The sequence below is a fragment of the Zootoca vivipara genome, chromosome Z1 (genome assembly GCF_965207765.1).
Source record: "Zootoca vivipara chromosome Z1, rZooViv2.hap1.1, whole genome shotgun sequence".
NCBI lineage: Eukaryota > Metazoa > Chordata > Lepidosauria > Squamata > Lacertidae > Zootoca > Zootoca vivipara.
The window spans coordinates 56,952,640-56,973,751 of record NC_142583.1 but is presented as its reverse complement, the minus strand read 5'-3'; the positions used below and the strand labels follow the sequence as shown (position 1 = coordinate 56,973,751).

The following is a 21,112-nucleotide window of genomic DNA, read 5'->3' as shown; positions in this document are numbered from 1 at the left end:
CAGGGTGGTACAGAGAAAATTTGCCTTAAGAACTTTGATTGGACAATTTCCGTAGGTCCTAGGTGATGAAAGCTGGGTTTCCTGCACCAGCATTCCATGTATATTTCCTTCCACCCCCACCCCACCCCCACCCCCACCCCCGTTATTAACCTTACATTTCTACCGGTTCCTTTTGGTGTTGCGCAGATTGGTGTTGCATGGTTCACTGTTGTTGTTTTCCTGTAAATAACAGTTGTGGGGCTCTTCAGAATTGGACCCATGAGGACAAGAGTTAACCTTTTCCTCCCGTACAATAGCCTTAATGACCCCCCACCATGTCACTACTTGGCATGGGACAGAACATGCCATTGGGGGCAGTGGCAACTTCTTCCTTGCACTAAATGACAACTTGGGGACAGTTTTTGTTTAGGCCCTGACATGGTCCCATTCATTATAATTATGTCTTCACTATTCTAAGCTTTTATTTGTGAGTTTAAAAAATCAGCTGCTCATTTCCAAACTATACAGTCCAGAATTCACTACGGCGAGACTCCTACGTTCAGATAAATTTAGGTCGCCATTGTGCTTTAAACTGTGGATCACTTATTTCTGACCTCATCTTTCCAATGCCTTTAAAAAAGCATTCACCGATTTTTCCTATATCTCCTAGCACTTGCTAGCCCTCATGTAAGATAAGGTGGTAACCTTACCTATTCCTTTTGTGCTACTTCGTACTGAGTCTGGGGAATAAATACTCTGAAGAGTGCAAACATTAAAAGTTATCCAACTGCAAATATTTACTTGGTTACATAATACGCCTGGCTCTTTTCCAAGTGCCGCAAAGTGGCTGGCTAGTAATTTGGTCCCCCAAATGGCTGCTTTGCACCTTGAATATCAGAAGAAAGGTGATTTGTTTCTTGTGTGCGTGTGTATTTTGGGCTCAGTATGAATGACCTGGGCTCTGGTAGCTTTCCAAGGCTGCGGTATTGGGTTTCCTTGTTACCTTACATCACCACAAAGGATATGTAAATACTGTCAGGGTATCTGAAGGAGGTGGCGGCTACGTGCACAGGTGTTTGGAAGACTGATTGATTAACAAGGACCTTTCTCCAGGAGAGGTGAAACCTTTTGAAAGGGTTCCCTAAACCTAGGCTTGTAAAGGTTATGTTAGCCCCTCAGCCTTTTGAAACTTTAACCGTCTCTGTGAATATGTCTCGCACCTGGGGAGCTCCAAATAGACATTTATTTGCCAGGCTTTTATGAACATCTTTCTATAAGAAACCTTTGATGTTGTCAGAACACACAATGTCAACAACCCCACCCCCCCCCCGCCCCTACCTTTAAAGAACTGAAATATATATAGTTTTAGTCATGGCATTGCTTATTTTGGAGAGCTGGCCACACTCTTTGTCCTCCCCCCACATACACCACACATCTTAATAGTTATTTAGGTATGTGCAGTGCTGTCTCTGTGTAAAAATGGCACTCATATATTGATGAATTATAAATTGCCTCTCCCGTCGCTCCCTTCTTCCTTGCCCCCCTTCCCAATTGAATTTGTGGCAAACTTTTAAAAGCTGACAATTAAAAATACATAGTAAGTGGTGTTTTATAGGTGAGGTTTATTACTTTGAGTTATAAAGAATTAAAAATTGGGAGCGATGGCAAGGGCACCAATCGCAAAACGGCCGCAGTGGGATGCGTGGTACAGCACAACATTTCTGTCACGGGGGTGTGGCATAGCACTTGCCCTGAGATCTTGTGATGAAGGACAATATATAAATCAAATAAATAAATAAATAAATAAATAAATAAAAGCACAAAGAGAGAGAGAGAGAGAGAGAGAGAGAGAGAGAGCGCAGAGTTGTTGCTGCTTGCCCCCTGCCCCAACTCATGTTGGCCTTGATTATGGCAACCATACAATATTTCTGCACATGCACACACAATAGCAGCATGGAGTATTCCCTAGTACCACAATGTGGTCAGCCACACTCCCTCTTGCATCCATGCACTCAGCATACACATAAATAGGTATCTCCTAGTCTCTTCCTAGAGAGACTACACATTGATCTCTCCCTCTATCTAAGGGCACCTCTCCCGCACATTGACCTCACAGACACCCCCCCCTTTCTCTCACATGCACACAGAAAACATCAAATTCTCTCCCTGCCTTCCTCCGTCACTCACCCCCAACAATTACACACACACCCCAAATCCATGGAAACTCTGCCCTGGGCCAAAGGAAGCACCTGCTATCAGCTCAACCTTGCTGGCAGGCAACAGCAACTTGAATGTACAGGGATGCCCCCCCCTTTTATTAAAAAAAAAGCAAGATCCAGCATTGGGCAATGGGAATGTCTGTCACTTACTGGCAGGCAGTGATAGCCTGAGCTTGTGGGGATATCCCTGCCTCTCCTCTCCATCCACTCTTCTCTCCTTCAAGTTGGCTCCAGCATGGGAGGAAGGAGGTGTCTGCTAGAGGCATTCAACAGCAGCCTGAGCATACAGGGATAACCCTGTGGCTCCTTCCTTGTGTCCCACTCCAAGTTTTTGTTTTTTGTTTCTGTTTTGTAAGCCCCAGCATAGCCTGAACACTTTGGAGTTTTCCACCAGGATAAAAAACCAAACCGGGTACGCCTAAAAGTTCCGCAACAGGTGTGAATTTGTCAGCTGGCTCTACCTACATTAGTTCACTGGCACCTACATTAACCACCAGGGATAAAAGGACAGGCTATGTTAAGCAGAGGAACTGAGTCAGATAGGGTTTTTTGTTTTTGCATACAGAGCAACTAACCTTTGACTCAGTGTGCTTTCTTAAATGCCCATAGGCTTCAATATATAATGTGGTTGCCCACACAGCTGAAGAAAGATGTTGGCCGCTTAGCACATTCTTACTTGGTTTCATGGGTTCAGCAGCTGGATTACTCTGACATTACCCCCACCCAAAATGTGAATCGTATAGGTTTGTAAGAGATGTTGTATATATCCAACTGATATCACTGGCAGCTGACATTCAGCAGTCTACATTCCTTGATGGATTTGCAATCTCAATTAGGTGTGGGCAAGCCCACCATGAAAGTGGGTTGAATAATGGATGTGAATGTTATGTTTATAAACAACAACAGCAACAATATAACCTACGAGCGGGAGTGGTTTAGGTTGCAGTTCTGATCCTGCTTACCTGGGAGTAAGACCCCAGTGAGTTCAATAGAACTTACTTCTGAGTAGATGTGGTTAGGATTCCCTTGTTAGATCTTATACACATCCAGCTTATACACATTGAATTTACTGATACATCAATATGTAAGAGGTATAGTCAGGTCAAAAGTGCCTGGTCTGACGAAAGGTTCTTCATCTAAGGAACAAGGAAAACTGAACCATAAGACCTAATTTAAGAATGGTGGAAAGTAAGAGTGGGGAACTTGTGGCCATCCAGATGTTGTTGGACTCTCAACTCTCTTGAACTCAAGCCAAGATGAAAGCTGTAGTCTAACGACATCTGAAGGACCACATTTCTCACCCCTGGTTTAAAGAATGTGTAATTCCAGATCCAAACTATCAACTTCATATCCTGAATGCACAGCTGTGTAGAAGAAATATTCATACTCTCTCCATCCTGATATCTATCTGTAAGTATTTTGCAAATTAAGGTAGTGTAAAATATTGTAGAGTAGAGGATTTCTGAATTACAGCATTGGTTCATAAGTACTTGAAACTGAGAGCTGGTTCAAACATTCGAGGGCAAATTTGTAAAATATATACTGTCACCTTACATCAAATATTAAGATGGTGCACAATGGTATATCGAAGCACAATAAAACTCAAAACACCATAAAACAATACAAAATAACCATTAAAATGGCTGGCCAAAGATCCTAATTCATTTACATGAATGTGTGAATAGTGAGAACATGAGAAGACCCATGTCTGACCAGGTCAAACATCCATCTAGTCCTTCCTTGTCAACCAGATTCCTATTAGAAAGTGCAATCAGGACCTTAGCGTAACATCACTTGTCGGTTTGAACCCCTCATTGGGCAAAAGATTCCTGAATTGCAGGGGGCTAGACTAGATGATCCTCATGAACCCTTCCAGCTCTATGATTCAAGATTCCCAGTAACTGATATTCAGAGGCATGCTGCCTCTGAAATTTGAAGTTGGACATAGCCATCATGGCTAGTATAAGTATGTTAGGGGAAATTCCTCCTGAGATTCTGTTTGAATATCTGGGCTGGGAAAAGGCGTCCTTTGACCAAATTTAGTAATTAAGGTGCTGTGACTTGTACAAAAAGTGGGCCTTTCTCCAGTAAAGACATCTGCTTAAACAGCTGCAAAGTGGCTGGCCCACTTCCTTTTCTTTTGACATTTAGTAAAGGTCTGCATTAAGATCAGCTCCTTGGACTGGGCAATCTTTAATTAAAAGCATCTTTGTCAGCAACGACTCTCAGCATTTCCGTTACAAACCACATTTTTTTCAGGTGTTTTCCTTGGCTGTAAAAATTCACTCTCGGCTGAGAAACATGACACACCAAACCTCTGCTTTCTTAATTATCTCAGCCCAAAGCTGCACTGTAATAGAACATGATGCAAAATATGGGTTGAGGTTTAAGTAACATGTTTATATTTTGTCTCTTCCCCACTTGCTCTCTTGAAGCTAAAAAAAAGTGTGGGCATTTTTTTATTTGACGATCAGGCAGTTTAGATATAACAGTCCTATAAACCATGATTTGAGAATGACCTCATATCCCTCACCCCCTCCTGTCTCATCCTGGTTGCATATCCTAGCTCACTCGCTGGATCATCACCTTGTCGTGGTGAGTGGGCTTGTTGTACGTTCCTATGATCCTTGTGAGCGAAGCTCCCAGAAGTCTTGTACTCCCAATAGGGTCACCCAACGTGGTAAGGTCAAGGGGGAGAAGCTAGACAAAGAATGATCCAAGAAGTCCTCAACAGCAGAACGTGCAGAAGATAACAAGCAGTATGTTACAGTGGCTGTGAAGGCAGATGAAGGCTGCAGCAGATAAGAATCTACCAGTTGTCATGGCACTCATACCATCGGAATAGAGCTTTTCTGTGAAGACTGTGCGTTGGAAAAGATGAGGTGGAGAGGAGATATGATAGCCATTGTCAGATATCTCAAGGGCTGTCAGGAAGATGGAGCAAGTTTGTTCTCTCCTGCTCCGGAGGGTAGGACCCAAGTCAGTGGCTTTAAGTTACAAGAAATGAGATTCCGACTAAACATTATGCAAAACCTTTGGTCAGTAAGAGCTGTTTGACAGTGGATCAGACTCCCACGAGAGGTGGTGGGCTCACCTTCACTAGAGGTTTTTAAGCAGAGGTTGGATGGCCACCTGCCATGGGTGCTTTAGTTGAGATTCCTGTATTGCAGGGGGTTGGACTAGATGACTCACAGGATCCCTTCCTACTCTACAGTTCTATGATTCAAAGTTCCTGCCTGACTTTATCTGCATTAATATCACTGCCGTTCAGAGATGTTTATCATTGGTGGATTTCTGCCCAGCATTTGTTCCCCTCTCTGCGCTGCTTCAGAGGCTGACAGTCTGGTGCCCTTCAAGTGTTCTGCAGCATAGATCTCATCACCCCTAAATATTGACCATGATGGGTGAAGCTGACGAAATTGTAGTCTAGGGCATCTGTGTGAAACCTGATTACCTACTCCTGTTTCTTCTTCCGATACAATGGTGCCTCGGTTTGCAAACTTTTATCTGTTCTGGAGGTCCGTTCTTAAACCGAGGCACACTTTCCCTAATGAGGCCTCCCGCCGCCTATGCCCTTCTACCGTTCGGATTCTGTTCTTAGACCGAGGTAAAGTTCACAAACCTGGACACTACTTCTGGTTTTGCAGAGTTCGTAAACCGAATCATTCGTAAACAGTGCTGTTCTTAAACCAAGGCACCACTGTATTGTGAAAGTCCTTATCTCTCTCCTCTTGGAGAAGCTCATTGTCAAAACTTCATTGGCAACCATTAGTTGATTGTGTCATTCATTGTTTTTTAAAAGAAGTTAATTGCTATCCATTGTTTTTTGCTGTATCCCTCAATTATCCTTGCTCGTTGATATGGATGAATGGTACCATGCAATTAAACAAAATGTAACATAATATAATATCCCAACCTAATGGATGCCTTTCCGTCTCTTCTTGGCAGTGCTTCCTATCATTCTTTTCCTGAGCTTGAGCAATGAAGTCATAATGGTTGGTACCCAGAAGGACAATTGTCTTACTCGAATTACCCAAATACATTGCATTAGAGCACAGTAGGAGTAATTAGGAACTGCCTACTTCTTTGCGCTACATAAATCGCTAATGTTTCAGAAAAGGTCAGTTGTACCAAAACACACACACCCATACATTTAAAAACACCTCCCCCCAAAAAGAAAAGGATCCTGGGAATGATGGTATACATCTCACGGAGCTACAGTTCCCAACACTCTTAACAGAACTGTGGAACACCCTCCCATCAGATGTCAAAGAAATTAACAACTCTCTGATGTTTAGAAGAAATCGGAAGGCAGCCCTGTTTAGGGAAGTTTTTAATGATTGATGTTTTAATGTATTTTACTCTTTTGTTGGAAGCTAAATAAAAAAATTCCTTCAGTAGCACCTTAAAGACCAACTAAGTTTTTATTTTGGTATCTGAAGAAGTGTGCATGCACACGATAGCTCATACCAAAATAAAAACTTAGTTGGTCTTTAAGGTGCTACTGAAGGAATTTTTTTATTTTGCTTCGACTCAGACCAACACGGCTACCTGGTATCTGAAGAAGTGTGCATGCACACAAAAGCTCATACCAAAATAAAAACTTAGTTGGTCTTTAAGGTGCTACTGAAGGAATTTTTTTTATTTTGCTTCGACTCAGACCAACACGGCTACCTACCTGTTGTTGGAAGCTGTTCAGAGTGGCTGGGGAAACCCAGCCAGATGGGCAGGGTATAAATAATATATTATTTATTTATTTATTTACAACAAACTACAGTCCTCTTTGGTGGGTACAAATGTGCTTTAAATGTATGGTGTGTGTGTGTAGCTTAAGTTTTCAGGATTCAAATATTTAAGGTATCAGTCTTGGGAATCTGGTTATACAGAGATTTTGCCCATCCTTGGACGTAGCTGATTGAGGTTTCCCCAGCTGCTCTCCCACTTCCCCGACTCCCCCCTCTCTCCCATTTTTGGCTTCACATTTCTGGGTTTTAAAATTTGATTTTTAATTTCAAGTGACGAAACATACCCAAAACAGAACTTAGTAGTTGTACAGAAAAGAAATAAAAACAGCAGCTGGAGCTGTAAAGGACTTTTGATTAGTCTGAGTTTGTATTATCCCACTGGTTTAGATTCTTAGGTATATTCACTCCCTGGTATTTAAAGTTGGTTTTACAGAGTTTCAGGCCAGTTGTCTTGTGCCAATGCTATTGTAGGTTTGATGGGGTGTGTGTATCGGAATGGATCTTAAGATTTGATGAAGTTAACAGTGAACCCAGATATCTTGCCATATATAGCAAGTTGGTCCATAACAGCAGGTAATGAGGTTTCAGGATCAGAAACAAATAGTGCAACGTCATCTGTGAACATACCAATAAGATGCTTCTCCCCCCGCACCCCATAATTCAAAAATTTAACATCATCATCTGCTTTCAATGCGCCAGCTGCTCTCCTAGTCGCCGTTCCTGCAAGAGGAGATGTGGAAGCTTAAGATTAAGAAACTACCAATATTGTAGTAAACACAAGGAATGCTTTATTTTTATGGCTCAAGAACAGCAACTGAAGTATGGTATTACCTTGAAGAAGGAGGATAATCTTTTCAGGAGGAAACTCAGAAAACAGGCATCCCTAAAATGTAGCTAGGGGTGACATTATTTTTAAAAAACCAAGCACTAACCTTTATATTTCCACCCTTCAGTAATGTATCATCATCAACACACCCATTAAAACTGCAATCCTATGCACCGGGTGGTTGTTCAGTTCCGGTGGTTGTCCTTTCCAGGTGGTTGTTCAATTTGACTTAATAGAATTTCCTTCGGAATAAATGGCACAGGATTTGGATACAACTGTCCTTGTGGGTGCATTGTTATTATTACTAGTACTGCTGCTAATATTACTACTACAATTTATTGCCTGCCCTTTACTCCAAGGTACCAGGAAGGGTTACAGCAATTAAAACACAGAAAAGGTTTGTTGACATATTACAGAGACCACAGGTAAAAGCTGTATCTACATATGTAAAGAGTCTACACTTGTTGATCTGTACAGCTATGTCCACAGGGGCACAGAGTATACTCTTGAATGCAGTGTGTGAAAGCCCTTAATATTAGCCATTCTGGACCTACATTTTATTTTATTGATTTATATGCCACTGTGTCCCAGTAATTAATATGTATGCTTGAAATGCCTAGCATAATCAGACCTCCACAAATCTTGCTGCTCACAACATGAAGAACACAAGGGATTGCTTCTCCTCTCCTCTAAATTGCAGAGATAGATAGAGAGAAAGAAAGATGTGTGGCTGCATTTTGGAGCAGGTCGAGGTGCATTTATTTCCTTAATATTTATTCTCAAAATATGTTCCCTGTAAAATATTTAAGGCAACTTAAAATAGAAATAAAAAACAATAGAACATGAGAACTGCAACAATACCAAAAGGACATCATAATGAGACAAAAGCAATAGCAGCAGAAATATATGTTTAAAAGATGTTACTCCGCAAAATGTTTCTGGGGGGGAAATCACACACATTTTCTTCCCATCTAAAAATAACCAGCAATGGGGCCAGGCAGATGTCCCAAAGGAAGCGGTAATGCTCTAGAAAACTTCTGCCTGCTCCAAAGGTCATCGCAATAAGAAAATGCCTTTGCCCAGGTCCTCTGGCACATGTAGGGACCTGCCATGCCATTCCTTCTCTCATTCTGCAGCCTCTCCACAAAGGAGTTGATCAAAGTGGCCTTTGATAGCACTTCATCAAATGATCACATGTTGTACTGGGCTTTGGAGCAGACAGAAATAGCAGAAGTATTGCTTGCTGCTTCTGCCTCGTCCAAAATCCCCGACTGTGACACCCACACATCCATATACCCTCAAGGTCCTCTTGAGTATTCCAGAGGTCTCAGGAAATGTTAGTGGTGACCACAAATAATGGCTTTCTTTATAGCATGTACCTTGCAGCACACCATTTAAATCTTAAGAAAGCTTGGGCTGATTTCATTTCAATGATGTTCATAGCAGGGTAACCTTTGAATTGCAACCAAGATACAGGAAGCTAATAATAATAATAAATTTCTGATCAAGTACATTTTGTTTCTTTTCTTTCCCCACATTCAGTACTGATGGCTTCTGTTTTGCCATGGTAGAAGATGAAGACGCTGGAGGGCAGACTTTCACCACAGGCTGTATCGGGTTAGAGGGTTCTGACTTCCAGTGCCGGGTAAGAATATATTCTGAACTAGATTTGGTCTTTTGATAGTTTTAGCTGGGAGTCAGCTTAGGTCAGGGGTAACCAATGTGCCCTTCAGATGTTGTTGGACTGCAGCTTCCATCAGCCTCAGCTAGTGCTCATTGATGATGGGAGTTGCAGTGAAGCACCTGCAGGGCACCGTGCTGGTACCCTAACCTTACAGATAGTTAGGAATGGAGATATATAGTCTGTTGCCTTCCTTCTCCAGGGGATAAGAATGTAGGTCAGGCTGTGAATATCGTTGTAAGTCTTCCCAGTGGTCCATAACACAGGCAAGCGGAAGTCACCAGAGCAAGTCAACAGATCAGAAAGCCCAGCAGTAATCCTCATTTTGCAAGATGATACCATCTTTCTTGGAAGTAGAGTCCTATCACAAGCAATGGTGATGCAGTGTTTGAGATGCTTTGAGATGCAGTGTTTAAGAATGGGCTCATAATGTTTTTGTGCTACTTATTTAAATGCCCACCTCAAGAGCTCAGGTGCAATATTTAGTGCACAACCGTATGCATGTTTACTCAGAAGTAAGCCCACTGTATTAAGAGAGGCTTACTCCCTAGTAAGATGTTCATTCAGGACTGCTGCCTTAATGCTTTAAATGAAGGTGAAGTATGAAATGTAATCGGGGTGAGCCTGACTCATTTAGCCTTTGCATCCACCCTCCTTACACTGCATGCTGGTTTGTATACAGGAGTTTCCTGCTCCCAGCCCCCTTTCTCCATGACATAGAATGCTGCCATTGTACCAGGTCAGACAATTTTCAGGTCATCAAGACATTTGTCCCTACCTCTGTGTTCCCATATTGCCACCCTGTGACAACTTCCTGCATACTGATTGCTCTAAGAAAAATGAAGGGGGGTATTCTAGATGCTAATACTGTAGTTTGCAGGACTGGATACAGACCTATGTTGTCCCCCGTCATGTAAAGCCCCCTTCGGCATTAGGCTCAGAAGCACTCTACATGTTCAGAAAACCCACACAGTCGTGTACCATTTCAGGTGAAAAACAGTATATTTGAATTCTTGTTCACTTGAAAAACAACAGCAACACCTTCTGTGAACATAGAAAGCTAGCAGAGAGAGGAGGAGGAGGCTACAGCTATTGTCCCTTACATACTCGTTTTCCTTGTGCAGGGCTTTTTCTGTAGGCATTCAATAATGTATTTCCCCCACTTATATTCTGAAGTTGTCTGAGCCTAGAAGTACTGTACCATTGCTTTCTCTAAATATTGAGAACCCAGATGTAAGCTTTGCCCTCCATTGAAAAATGAAATGGCAAAAACTACACCTATTTATTAAACTGTATCTAGGTCTAGATTGTTATATAGTTTAAAAGGAATTGTCATCTAGGTTTTTTAAAAGCACATCAAGGGGTTAGCACATGAATGGTTTTTCACATCTGACAGCTTCCAGCTTTTCTAATGCCTTTTGGATGTGGACAAAGTTGCTCATCACTATTATCTGTTACAGGACACACCACTGTCCCAACCGAGAAGATTAATTGAATGCTGCACAGATCAGGATTACTGTAACAAAGATCTTCACCCTACGCTGCCACCACTGATAAAAGGAGGTAACGGAAGAGGCAAATCTTGTAATTTCCAATCTGCATATTTCTTTTCTTTCTAGAAAACAAAAACTGCAGATGACATTTTCGGTGCCAGTGGCAACATTTGCAGTGTAAGCATTCTGGGTGCACTGCTTGCTCATCCAGCTAAAACATTTCTACGATGGGTTTCCGATGGAAAAAAGATTTGTTGATGCTTCAGAGTCAAGAAAAAAAATATCATTCCATTATACATCCTAAAAAGACAATATTTGTTTTTATCCAGTTATTTTATCGGTTAATGGGCTTGGATTTGAGTTTCTCAAAGCAGAATCCATTTTCTAATTCTGATTGAAGCTTTTTTTTTAACCTTGAAGTAGACATTTCCCCATGAAAACACTGTCAACTGTGTGAAAATTTTATCTCTTAAAAAATCCTATTTGGGGCCTTTTCCCCATTAACTTGATAGATAGATAGATAGCAATGTGTGGTGTTTCTCTCTCTCTCACACTCTCTCTGTCTTGCATAAAACTAGAAGCCAGGGCCCATGTAATGAAGATGAATGGTGGAAGATTCAGGGCTTAAGAATGTACTTCTTCATGCAGCAACACATTAATTGAATCATAGAATTTTCATCTTAAAGATGTGGTGATGGCCACCAACTTCAGTGGGTTCAAAATGGGATTGGATGACTCCATGGAAGATAAGGATATCAATGGCAATTTGTCATGACCTTTGTATGCTACCTCTAGGATCAGAGGAAGTATGGCTCTGAATTCCAGTTGCTGCAAAACAACAGCAGGAGAGTGCTACAGACCTCATACCCTGCATCTGAACTTTCCACATGCATCTGGACTAGATAGGCCTTTGGTTTGATCCAGCATGGCTCTTAAGTTCTTGTTGCTTAAGTTGCTGCATTAGAACTGTTTTGAGAGTCATGCCTCCCTGCCCCCAGCAATGCTGCTTCTTCCTCCCTTCTGGCTCACCTGTATTCATCATCTACCCAATCAGGAATCATTCAGCAAACGGGTTGATGTCACGATGCTTCATAGCCAATCAGATTTGGCTGCACAGTGACATATGTGAGGGCTAAGTAAGGCTGCAGTTTTAACCCCTCTTATCTGGGAGTAATCCCCATTGAATTCAGTGGGACTTACTTCTGAGCAGACAGCGTTGGAAAATGATGTTTCTGGTTCGAGTGCTATAACAGGTACAGTGGTACCTCTACTTACGAATAACTCTACTTATGAATGGAGCTCCGTCCGCCATCTTGGATGCGGTTTAGATAGGATTTTTTCTACTTACGAATTTTTAGATAGGGTTGCTTCTACTTACGAATTTTTTCTCCCAATGCATTCTTATGGGATTCAACTTACAATTTTTTTCAACTTACAAATGTGTGTTTGGAACACATTAAATTCGTAAGTAGAGGTACCACTGTACACCGATCGGATTAGTGGAGACAGGAATACTTAACTGTAGGTCCCTGCAGTTAGGACCTTCCACCAAAGACGTTGGTGATGGTATAGAATCACCTAAAGATGTGGGTAGGTCTGAGGTTTCTTAAGTCCCCATCAAATTCAGTAGCTAAACAATTAAATGACATCTATCAAGATTGAAGCATGACCTCTGGCACCAATAGGAATGCTTAGGAGATGGAAGTGTCATATGGAGGCAAAGCGCATAAAACCATAGAGGCATTGATAAAGTTCTATTGCAATAAGGGAAGGCAACTGGTTGAAGCTGCCCTAAAGATATTTGGTAGCAAAATGTTTATCCAAACACTCCAAGGTGTTGAAATTTAGGGCTCTGATTAGAACTCCATTAAAGTTTTGGAAGCTGTGCAGAATATTTTTCCCAGAAGGTATATTCTCTACCATCAAGAGCAGGCATAAGCAACCTTGGCTCTCCAGATGTTTTGGAACTACAACTCCCATGATCTCTAGCTAACAGGGCCAGTGGTCAGTGATCATGGGAGTTGTAGTTCCAAAACATCTGGAGAGCCAGGCTTGCCTATACCTGATCAAGAGTATCAGCATCTCTTTTTTTGTAGAGAACCCAGGTGGCCAACAGTTAAGGCAATAGCAGCCTGTGCTCAGTTAAAGTATATTTAAGAAATTGCTACTACGCCTATTGAGCATTTTCCTGCCCTGTAATATATGGAATTGGGTGATAAACAACTCTGGAAAGCAGCTTGTCAAGCTGTTTTAGGCTATTAATATTTCCCAGAACTGAGCTCTACTTTGACCTTGAAGAAGTGTCATCCAAGGGATTGGCTCCTCCGGATAGAATCCAGAAGGGACCTGCAACTAACTAGAAACACCAAATTTCCCCCTTGGTTGGAGCAGAAATGGTTAGGATTGTAACTTAAATTAATACATGCCCAATTTCTCAAGGAATGTTGACAAATTGCCATAAAGAGGATACTTTCAGCACTGCTACTGATGTTAACAAAAGCCAGTAGTGGTTTTGGCTCATTTCTGCATAAATTCAAGACAGGCGACTGTCCAAGAGAACATACAAAGAAAATCTCATTGTCACCCTCTTCCTTATTTTGGAAACTACCTTACCAAAAGCTATTTTCTAACACAAGTGTCTTTCTGTGGGCATGTGAAAAACAGAATAGATGTTGCTTCTGATTCAGGAGTCGTATGACTAGGGTCATATCTCAGGGGATGCTAAGGTCTAAGGAGGTCTTCCAGCTGTAGGTCAGAGGTGGTTGAACTACAAATTAACCCAGGCACAGAGGTGATGTCAGCAAAAGCGGGGACATTGTTCACCAAGAGTGCTTTTCTATGCCTTGAATGTGCTAGAAAGGGAAAGGATAGTTTTCAAAAAATAAAATAAAAAATGAAAGGAACAAAGGAGTTCTGTGGACTTGGACATTTCAGAATGAGGAGTTAAAGCTAACCCGTCCTGAGAGCAAGGAAAGTCTTAGCATGCAGGAAGGAATATAAACACACAACAACAATTCAGCTACGCTCACTGCTCACTATTCTGAATAGCTTCCATGCCCAGCAAATAAAATAAAAACATCCTGATGGGTACAAGAAGACCCTGTGCTGGGCAGGCAGTCTGCTTATTAAGAAAGCAGGAAAAATAATCAGATCCCAATATAACATTGCCATTTTAAACAATAAAAAATATATTACTGGAAACCCCAATGAAAAGGCAGACTGCAGGGAGATGAGAGGAGAGATCCGTCTTTACTGATTTAACGCCCTTATAAGCAGAAGTGTTGGTGCCACCATGTCTGGCTCGCAGTCTCTATAGCTGGTGATTGAATGAGCTGGGCAGTGATGACTGAGGAAAGGATGGGGTTTGATATGTGTACTGCATCCCACAGTCTTGGCCCCAGGTTGCTGCTGCTGCTGCTGCTGCTGCGGTCAGCCCTGTGTGCATTGTGAACCTGCGGGAAGATGTAGCAAAGGGCTCGCAGTACACCAGGAAGTCGAATAGGAATTGCAAGAGGGAAGCTCCTATTCCTATTGCTGGGGCTTGCCCCACCAACATCTCGCAAGTAAAAAAAAAAAGGAAGGATTCACTCCCAAGTCCTTCTCAAGCCCTCTCCAGTTTTCTACAGCTGCTTAGCGTGATTAGAAGTATGACTGGCCAAGCTGAGTATATGTGTACATACAATGCATACAGTCTACAGCAGGGCTAACCAACGCCGTGCCCTCTAGATCAGGCATCCCCAAACTTCGGCCCTCCAGATGTTTTGGACTACAATTCCCATCTTCCCCAACCACTGGTCCTCTTAGCTAGGGATCATGGGAGTTGTAGGCCAAAACATCTGGAGGGCTACAGTTTGGGGATGCCTGATCTAGATGGTGTGGACTGTCAAAAGTGTTCTAATAGTGCTGTAAGTGTATGGTGCAGACGAGGCCTTATTGACCTCGGATCTGAAAATCAGGTTTGTGTTGCCAGGCACAAACCACCCCTATTCTCAGCTGTGCGGTACCCTTCTCTCATCTTCAAGCTTTCCTTATCCCTTTGCAGACAGACTGGAGCATGTTTACAACTATTACAAGCCGTGTGCATTGGAGATAAATGGCGTGCAAAAGTATAGGCCTGATTAGCAATGAAAACGGAGTGTTTGCTTCCCTGCCTGGCTTGCCCCCGGTAGCAGCCTCTTCCTTCATAGCGACAAGTGATCTCCCTGGCGGATTCTCAGTTTCCCGTCCCCCTTACTCGTAGCGATGGCTCAGGTACAAATCTGCTGGCCTAGCGAGAATACAGCACGCTAGTGTTTTCCCGCTTGCCAGTGTCTCCTTACAAAAGGGATTACAAAAAGTGACGGCAGTGTCTTGAATGTTTACGCCACTAATGCGCTAGTAGCAGGTAATGTTAGGTTAAAACACCGAGCCCGGTGCTAACAGGAGATACATTGTTTGCCAGCCTCTTGCATTAGGAGCAAGCGAGAAGGAAAACACCGCTGTTCAGCGGCCAAAATAGAAGAAGAAACCAGAGCTTGGAAATAAAATAAAATTGCATAGTGGAAAGCTGAGAGTCCCCATGGAACTTCCCTTTTGCATCACTCTGGTAAACCTGAAATGCAATAGCCCCTGTTCCAGGAGAGATCAATCGGGATAGAGTTCTCACAGCTTATGCCCTGCTCATCCTTATCTTGGAAGATAGATCCTGCTTCTGATCCCAAGTAACCAGACACAACGTCGGATATGTTAGTGTGTTATGGATATAGAAATTCACACCCCTAGCAGAAAAGGTTGCTTTCCTAGAATATCTTGGTGCCTTGATCCACATAAGTGGATGCTGGCAAATTTCGGGAATTGGGGTGTGTGTGTCCCCCTGTCCATCTGTGTTTGGCATACACAGTCCGCTGTGGCAGGGGAGCCATCCTCCAGACAGTGGCTTTGCTACTGTTTACTGGAGCAGCATAGAGCTTTGTGGGCACACTAGCAGTGCTAATCTGCGGCTCCTGCTGGTGTCCCTGCATAGCCTTGACCTTGCCACTGCTCTGACCTGCACCTTCGCCATCTCACACACTGTGCTGGCCTCTCCTGGCAGTTAGCAAGCTTTCAAGCCACTCCAGGCCAGGCTGGACCCTTTCCGAGTTTCTGCCATTGAATGATTGCTGTTTATTTTCATTTATCTTTAAATATACCGTATTTTTCCGTATGCAAGACTAGTTTTTTTTAAAAGGAACAAAATTAGGTTTAAAATTGGGGCTCGTCTTATACACAGGTAGTGCTGGGGGGTGTTTTATTAATTTGGGGTCCCCCAAAATAAGGGGGTGTCTTATACATGGGGGCGTCTTATACATGGAAAAATACCGTGTTTCTCCTAAAATAAGACACGTCTTATATTTATTTTTCCTCCAAAAAAAACACACCACGGCTTATTTTCGGGGGATGTCTTATTTTTTTGAGCGGGAGCTGGCAACAGCATGCTGCGCCGAGCCCCGACCTGTTGAGAGCCGGCAGCAGCGCACCGCGCGGGACCCGTTGAGAGCCGGGGAGCAGAAAATAAAAATGGCAAGGCTGCCCTTGTAACAAAGCACAATAATACCGTAATACTGTGGAGCTGCGGAGCTCAGCGGGGTTCCGGCCCTCCCATTTGCGTGCTGCTGGGGAGCAGAAGAAATGCCGTGATCCAAGGATCCAAACGCGTCGGCGGAGCAGGAAGCAGCCGCAGAGGCGGCTGTGAGAGAAGCGGCAGCGGAGGAACCGGCAAGAGGCAGCTGCACGGGAGCCGCTTCGGGGAGCGCAGCGCAGCGCGAAGAGCCTGGTGAGAGGCAGCTGCGGATGCAGATGAAGCCCGGGATCTGCGTGGGCGACTGGGGGCAAGCGCCCTGAGCGCTGCGGCAGTGGCAAAGAGGCGCCCGATCAGCTGAGAAGCGGGCTGATCGGGCGCCTCTTCGCTACCGCCGCAGCGCTCAGGGCGCTCGCCCCCAGTCGCCCACGCAGATCCCGGGCTTCACCTGCAGCCGCAGCTGCCTCTCACCAGGCTCTTCGCGCTGCGCTGCACTCCCCGAAGCGGCTCCCACCCCCGCAAAACACAGTGAGGCGGCCGTGGGGGAAGTGCCGAGAGCGCCCAGGAGCGCGGCTGCAGCGACGGTAATCCCAGGGGCTGCGGAGGTGGCTGTGGGCGCGCGCCAAGCCCCAAAGCACGGTGGCGGCGCTGGAGACAGCCACTGCGAGTGGCATGAAAAGAAGAAGATCGCCAGCAAGCGCGCTGTTGCCTCTTGCTGGCTCTTCCGAAGGCGCTTAAATGCCTTCCTTTCCTTGCCAGACCTGCTCCCCCCCGGCTTATTTTCGGGGGATGTCTTATATTTATTCTACTAATGAAAAGCCTGACATGGCTTATTTTTGAGGACCGTCTTATTTTAGGAGAAACACTGTATATCCTTAGCTTTGTTTTTATCATGCTTGCAAGCCACCTCAAAACACATGGGAGAGAGAGAGAGGGTGTAAGTGGCTTAAGGGAGATAAATGAGGTTTCAGTGGTACCTCGGTTTAAGTACACAATTGGTTCCAGAAGTCTGTATTTAACCTGAAGCGTACTTAACCTAAAGTGAACTTTCCCATTGAAAGTAATGGAAAGTGGATTAATCCGTTCCATACAGGTCCGCGGAGTACTTAAACTGAAAGTACTCAAACCGACGCATACTTAAACCGAGGTATGACTGTATTACCTACCTGCTAAAAGTGCTTTTGTTTTGTTTCAGGTTTGGAAGCGGGAAATGTCCATCACAAGGCCTTACTGATTTCGGTGACCATCTGTAGTGTCCTCCTAGTGCTTATCATCATATTCTGTTACCTCAGGTACGGTCCAGAAAAGCTTATGGGTTGTTGTTTTTTGGCAGCTGTTTCTTTCTGCCATTCATATTTCGAGCTTCGCTTCTGATCTACACAGATGTAGTGGTTGGTTTGGAGATTTCCTTTTTAAAATCCTATGTATCCTAGTAATGTTGAGATTACAAAAATGTTACTGGGAGGACTGGTGGTGCGAATGAGCTTTGTTATCATAGGCCGCATTCATATGGCAGTTTATTCATTTCCCAAGAAATTTCCCTAACTGTTAATTTCCACATTATATTTGAGCTTCCACATGACGTAAAAGCCGCTTTCGGAACTATACTGGAAGTTTAGCACTAGTTTCCGTATTACTTGCAAATTGATCCCCCCCCCCAGAAGCAAATAGCATGGAAATGAGCACTAAACTTCCACTGTATTTCACTATAGTTCCTGGAGAGGCTTTTATGTCTTGCTAAAGCTCAAATATAATGAAGAATTTAACAGTTAGGGAAAAGTCATGGAAGTGCATAGTGTCTTCAGCACAGACTGAGTTCTCAGTGAGAGGTAATGCAGAAAAGAAAAGTGAATGAAAATGAACTTGGAGTGGTATTTCAAGTAAAGCAAGGATAGCCAACTTAGCCAGTGCCAAGTTGGTTGGTTGGTTGGTGGGTTGGTTTGTGCACTGGTGTCCAAACTTTTTTCCAAGAGGGCCAGGTTTGATGAAGTGAAGGGCCGTGAGGGCCGACCAAACAGCCAACCAAACTTGTTGAGCTTTTTTTAGGGTTGAAGTTGTTGAGGGGTTTTTTTTTTTAGGATTTTACCCCAGGAAATAAAACTGCTACAGGGGTCAGATTAAACCAACTGGTGGGCCGGATTAGGCCCCCGAAACGGACTTTGGACATGCCTGGTGCATTTATGTCCCCTCTTTCCTCCAAGGTGCCGAAGTAGGTGTACCTTGGATGTAGGTTGATGTAGGTTAGGCTGAGAGATGGTGACAGGGGCCGACCTTGATTTTTCTCCTTTTATTGGTCAATTCACAACCTCATCCTGCAGCACCCCCTAGGCTTGGTGCTCAGTGCGGCAGAACACCGGTCGCCCTGCCCTAAATCTGCCTCTGATAGTGACTGGCCCAAGGTTACCCAGTGATGGAGTGGGGATTTGAACCTTTGTTTCCCAGGTCCTAGTTCAACACTCATCCACTACACCACATGGGCTAGAGGCTGTAGGCCAGGGGTGGACTGGACACAACCAGCTAGGCTTTCCTATTTGGCCTTCCAGAGCATTCTCAAGAAGCAGTGCCCACTCACCATACACCTGATATATCAGACTAGTGCCATTCAGCCCGTTTAATAAACGGGTGCTAGAACATTCGGCCTTTTTCGGTGGCAGCGGCGCGTGGGGGGCTTTTATTCCTTGTCTAATTGATTGTTCCTCCTCCCTCCCTTTGATCCTTAATTTATCCCTAATTCCCCCCCCCCCCGTTCCCAAACCCCAAGCCAAAGTCCCCCCTTTTACCTTTACAGCCCGGGCTCGGCTGGGGGGTGCAGAGGGTATTTCTTCCTTTACCCCCTCCGAAGCTTGTGTTTGGAGTGCGGATCCCTCCCCACCCTGTTTTCGCGTGCTTTTTGCGCCTGCCGTTTGGTTCCTAATTTCCCCCCGTCAATAGCGCTGCTGCTGCCAGGGCCCAGTGGCCGAATTCTGGCTCCTGGGCGGCCCGGGCGGCTGCTCCGGGGTGTACACCCAGTTTTTCGGGGGGGGGCTCCCGCTACTTTTGTTGGCCTCCGCGGCTGTTTTTCAGTCACCTGCTGCGTCCGGGAGGGAGCTTTGCTGTCCGGGGGGGCTTGCGCCCACCCCGGCGCTTTCTGAGGGTCCCGCAGTTGGCGCTGAGCATTCGGTGGCCTCCCCGCGCCTTTCCTGGCCGTTCCGGCCCAGCGGGGGTCTCCCGGTTGCTTGCGCTGTTTGGGCCTCAATTTCGGGCCTGTTAGTGAGGAGAAGCCGGGGCCTCGATTTATTGGTTGTCCCGGCTTCCTCTTCAGGCCCTTGGGCACATTGAGAGAGGGCCTGCCCTGCTTAGGGGCCTTGCTGCCTGCTCCTGCCTTCCACCTGGTGGCCTCAGTTTTAACTGCTTATTGTGTGTGTGTGTGTGTGTGTGTGTGTGTGTGTGTGTGTGTGTGTGTGTGCAGTCTCTGCGTCCAATCCCTGTGTCCCTGGGGCACATGCTCAGTAGCGCGGAAAACGGGACACACGGAATCTGGATGCAGAGACACGGAATCTGGATGCAGAGACACAGAGACTTTATTATATAGGATGATGGGCAGGTAAGGGTGGGGATTCAAAGGAACAACTGGGAACCTAAAGCGGACTCCTGGAGGTTCTTTTGCTGGAGCAAGGTGTGCTCCCACCAGCTGATACTGGCTTTACTGGGAAGGACTGTTGCTGCTGGTCTGTCCCATCTTACTAATTTACCCTTCTTCAACCTGATGCCCTTGAGCTGTAGTCCACCTGGGTAGCTAAGTCAGTAGAGCACGAGACTCTTAAATCTTAGGGTTGTGGGTTTGAGGCCCATGTTGGGCAAAATATTCTTGCCTTGCAGTGGGTTGGACTAGATGACCCTTTGGACCCCTTCCAACTCTACAATTTTATGCTTCATCACCCAAAAAAACTCGCATCAGCCTCGGCCAATATACCCGTGCTGTGCCAGCTGTAGTCCAAAACATGTGGAAGGCACCAAGTTGAGGAAGGTTATGGTAGTTGATATTATATATTATAAAGTGGCAGATTGTGGGGAAAAGACATGGGGGTGGGTGGGCCACCCAGTATTTAAAGTTTCAGTGTGCATTGAGATACTGAATAAGATTTGTGTTTGTGTGTGTTTTTAAAAATCTCTTGCTACCGTACATCTAATTGCAATGGCCTGGGCACAAATTCGCAGAGATGAAAGTATTGCTTTGTTACCGAGGTGGCTGAAAATAGACGAGAAACGCAAAAAGCTTTAGAGATTTTTTAAAAAATATGCAACGCTAGTGGGAAATTAAACAGACTCAAATAGCAACTTTTGCCTGATGTTGCGACCACCCAGCAGTGCAGAGTCAACCTATGTTTATTTTCATACACAACTGCAGGTTTAAAAGGCAAGAAAGCAGACCTCGGTACAGCATTGGGCTTGAACAAGACGAGACTTACATTCCACCTGGAGAATCCTTGAAAGACCTCATTGAACAGTCTCAGAGCTCGGGAAGCGGTTCTGGGCTCCCTCTTCTGGTGAGAAAGGAGTACTGAGACACAGAGACATATTAATGATAACAGCGGCATAGGAACAGAGCATCATCGCTATCTGCAGCCCTGGTTCTGCCTAAAACTTGGTGCCC

At 44.5% G+C, this 21,112-nt stretch overlaps 1 protein-coding gene across 2 annotated transcripts in view; it reads left to right on the top strand.

The window, feature by feature from the left end:
• BMPR1B (bone morphogenetic protein receptor type 1B) overlaps positions 1–21,112 on the top strand; it is a 213,555-nt gene that overhangs the window by 179,794 nt on the left and 12,649 nt on the right. For both annotated transcript variants that reach the window (XM_035112925.3, XM_088660495.1), the window contains 4 exons: positions 9,312–9,414; positions 10,911–11,013; positions 17,675–17,771; positions 20,867–21,005. In XM_035112925.3, the coding sequence (XP_034968816.1) occupies positions 9,312–9,414; positions 10,911–11,013; positions 17,675–17,771; positions 20,867–21,005 (442 nt within the window). The remainder of the gene's footprint in view (positions 1–9,311; positions 9,415–10,910; positions 11,014–17,674; positions 17,772–20,866; positions 21,006–21,112) is intronic.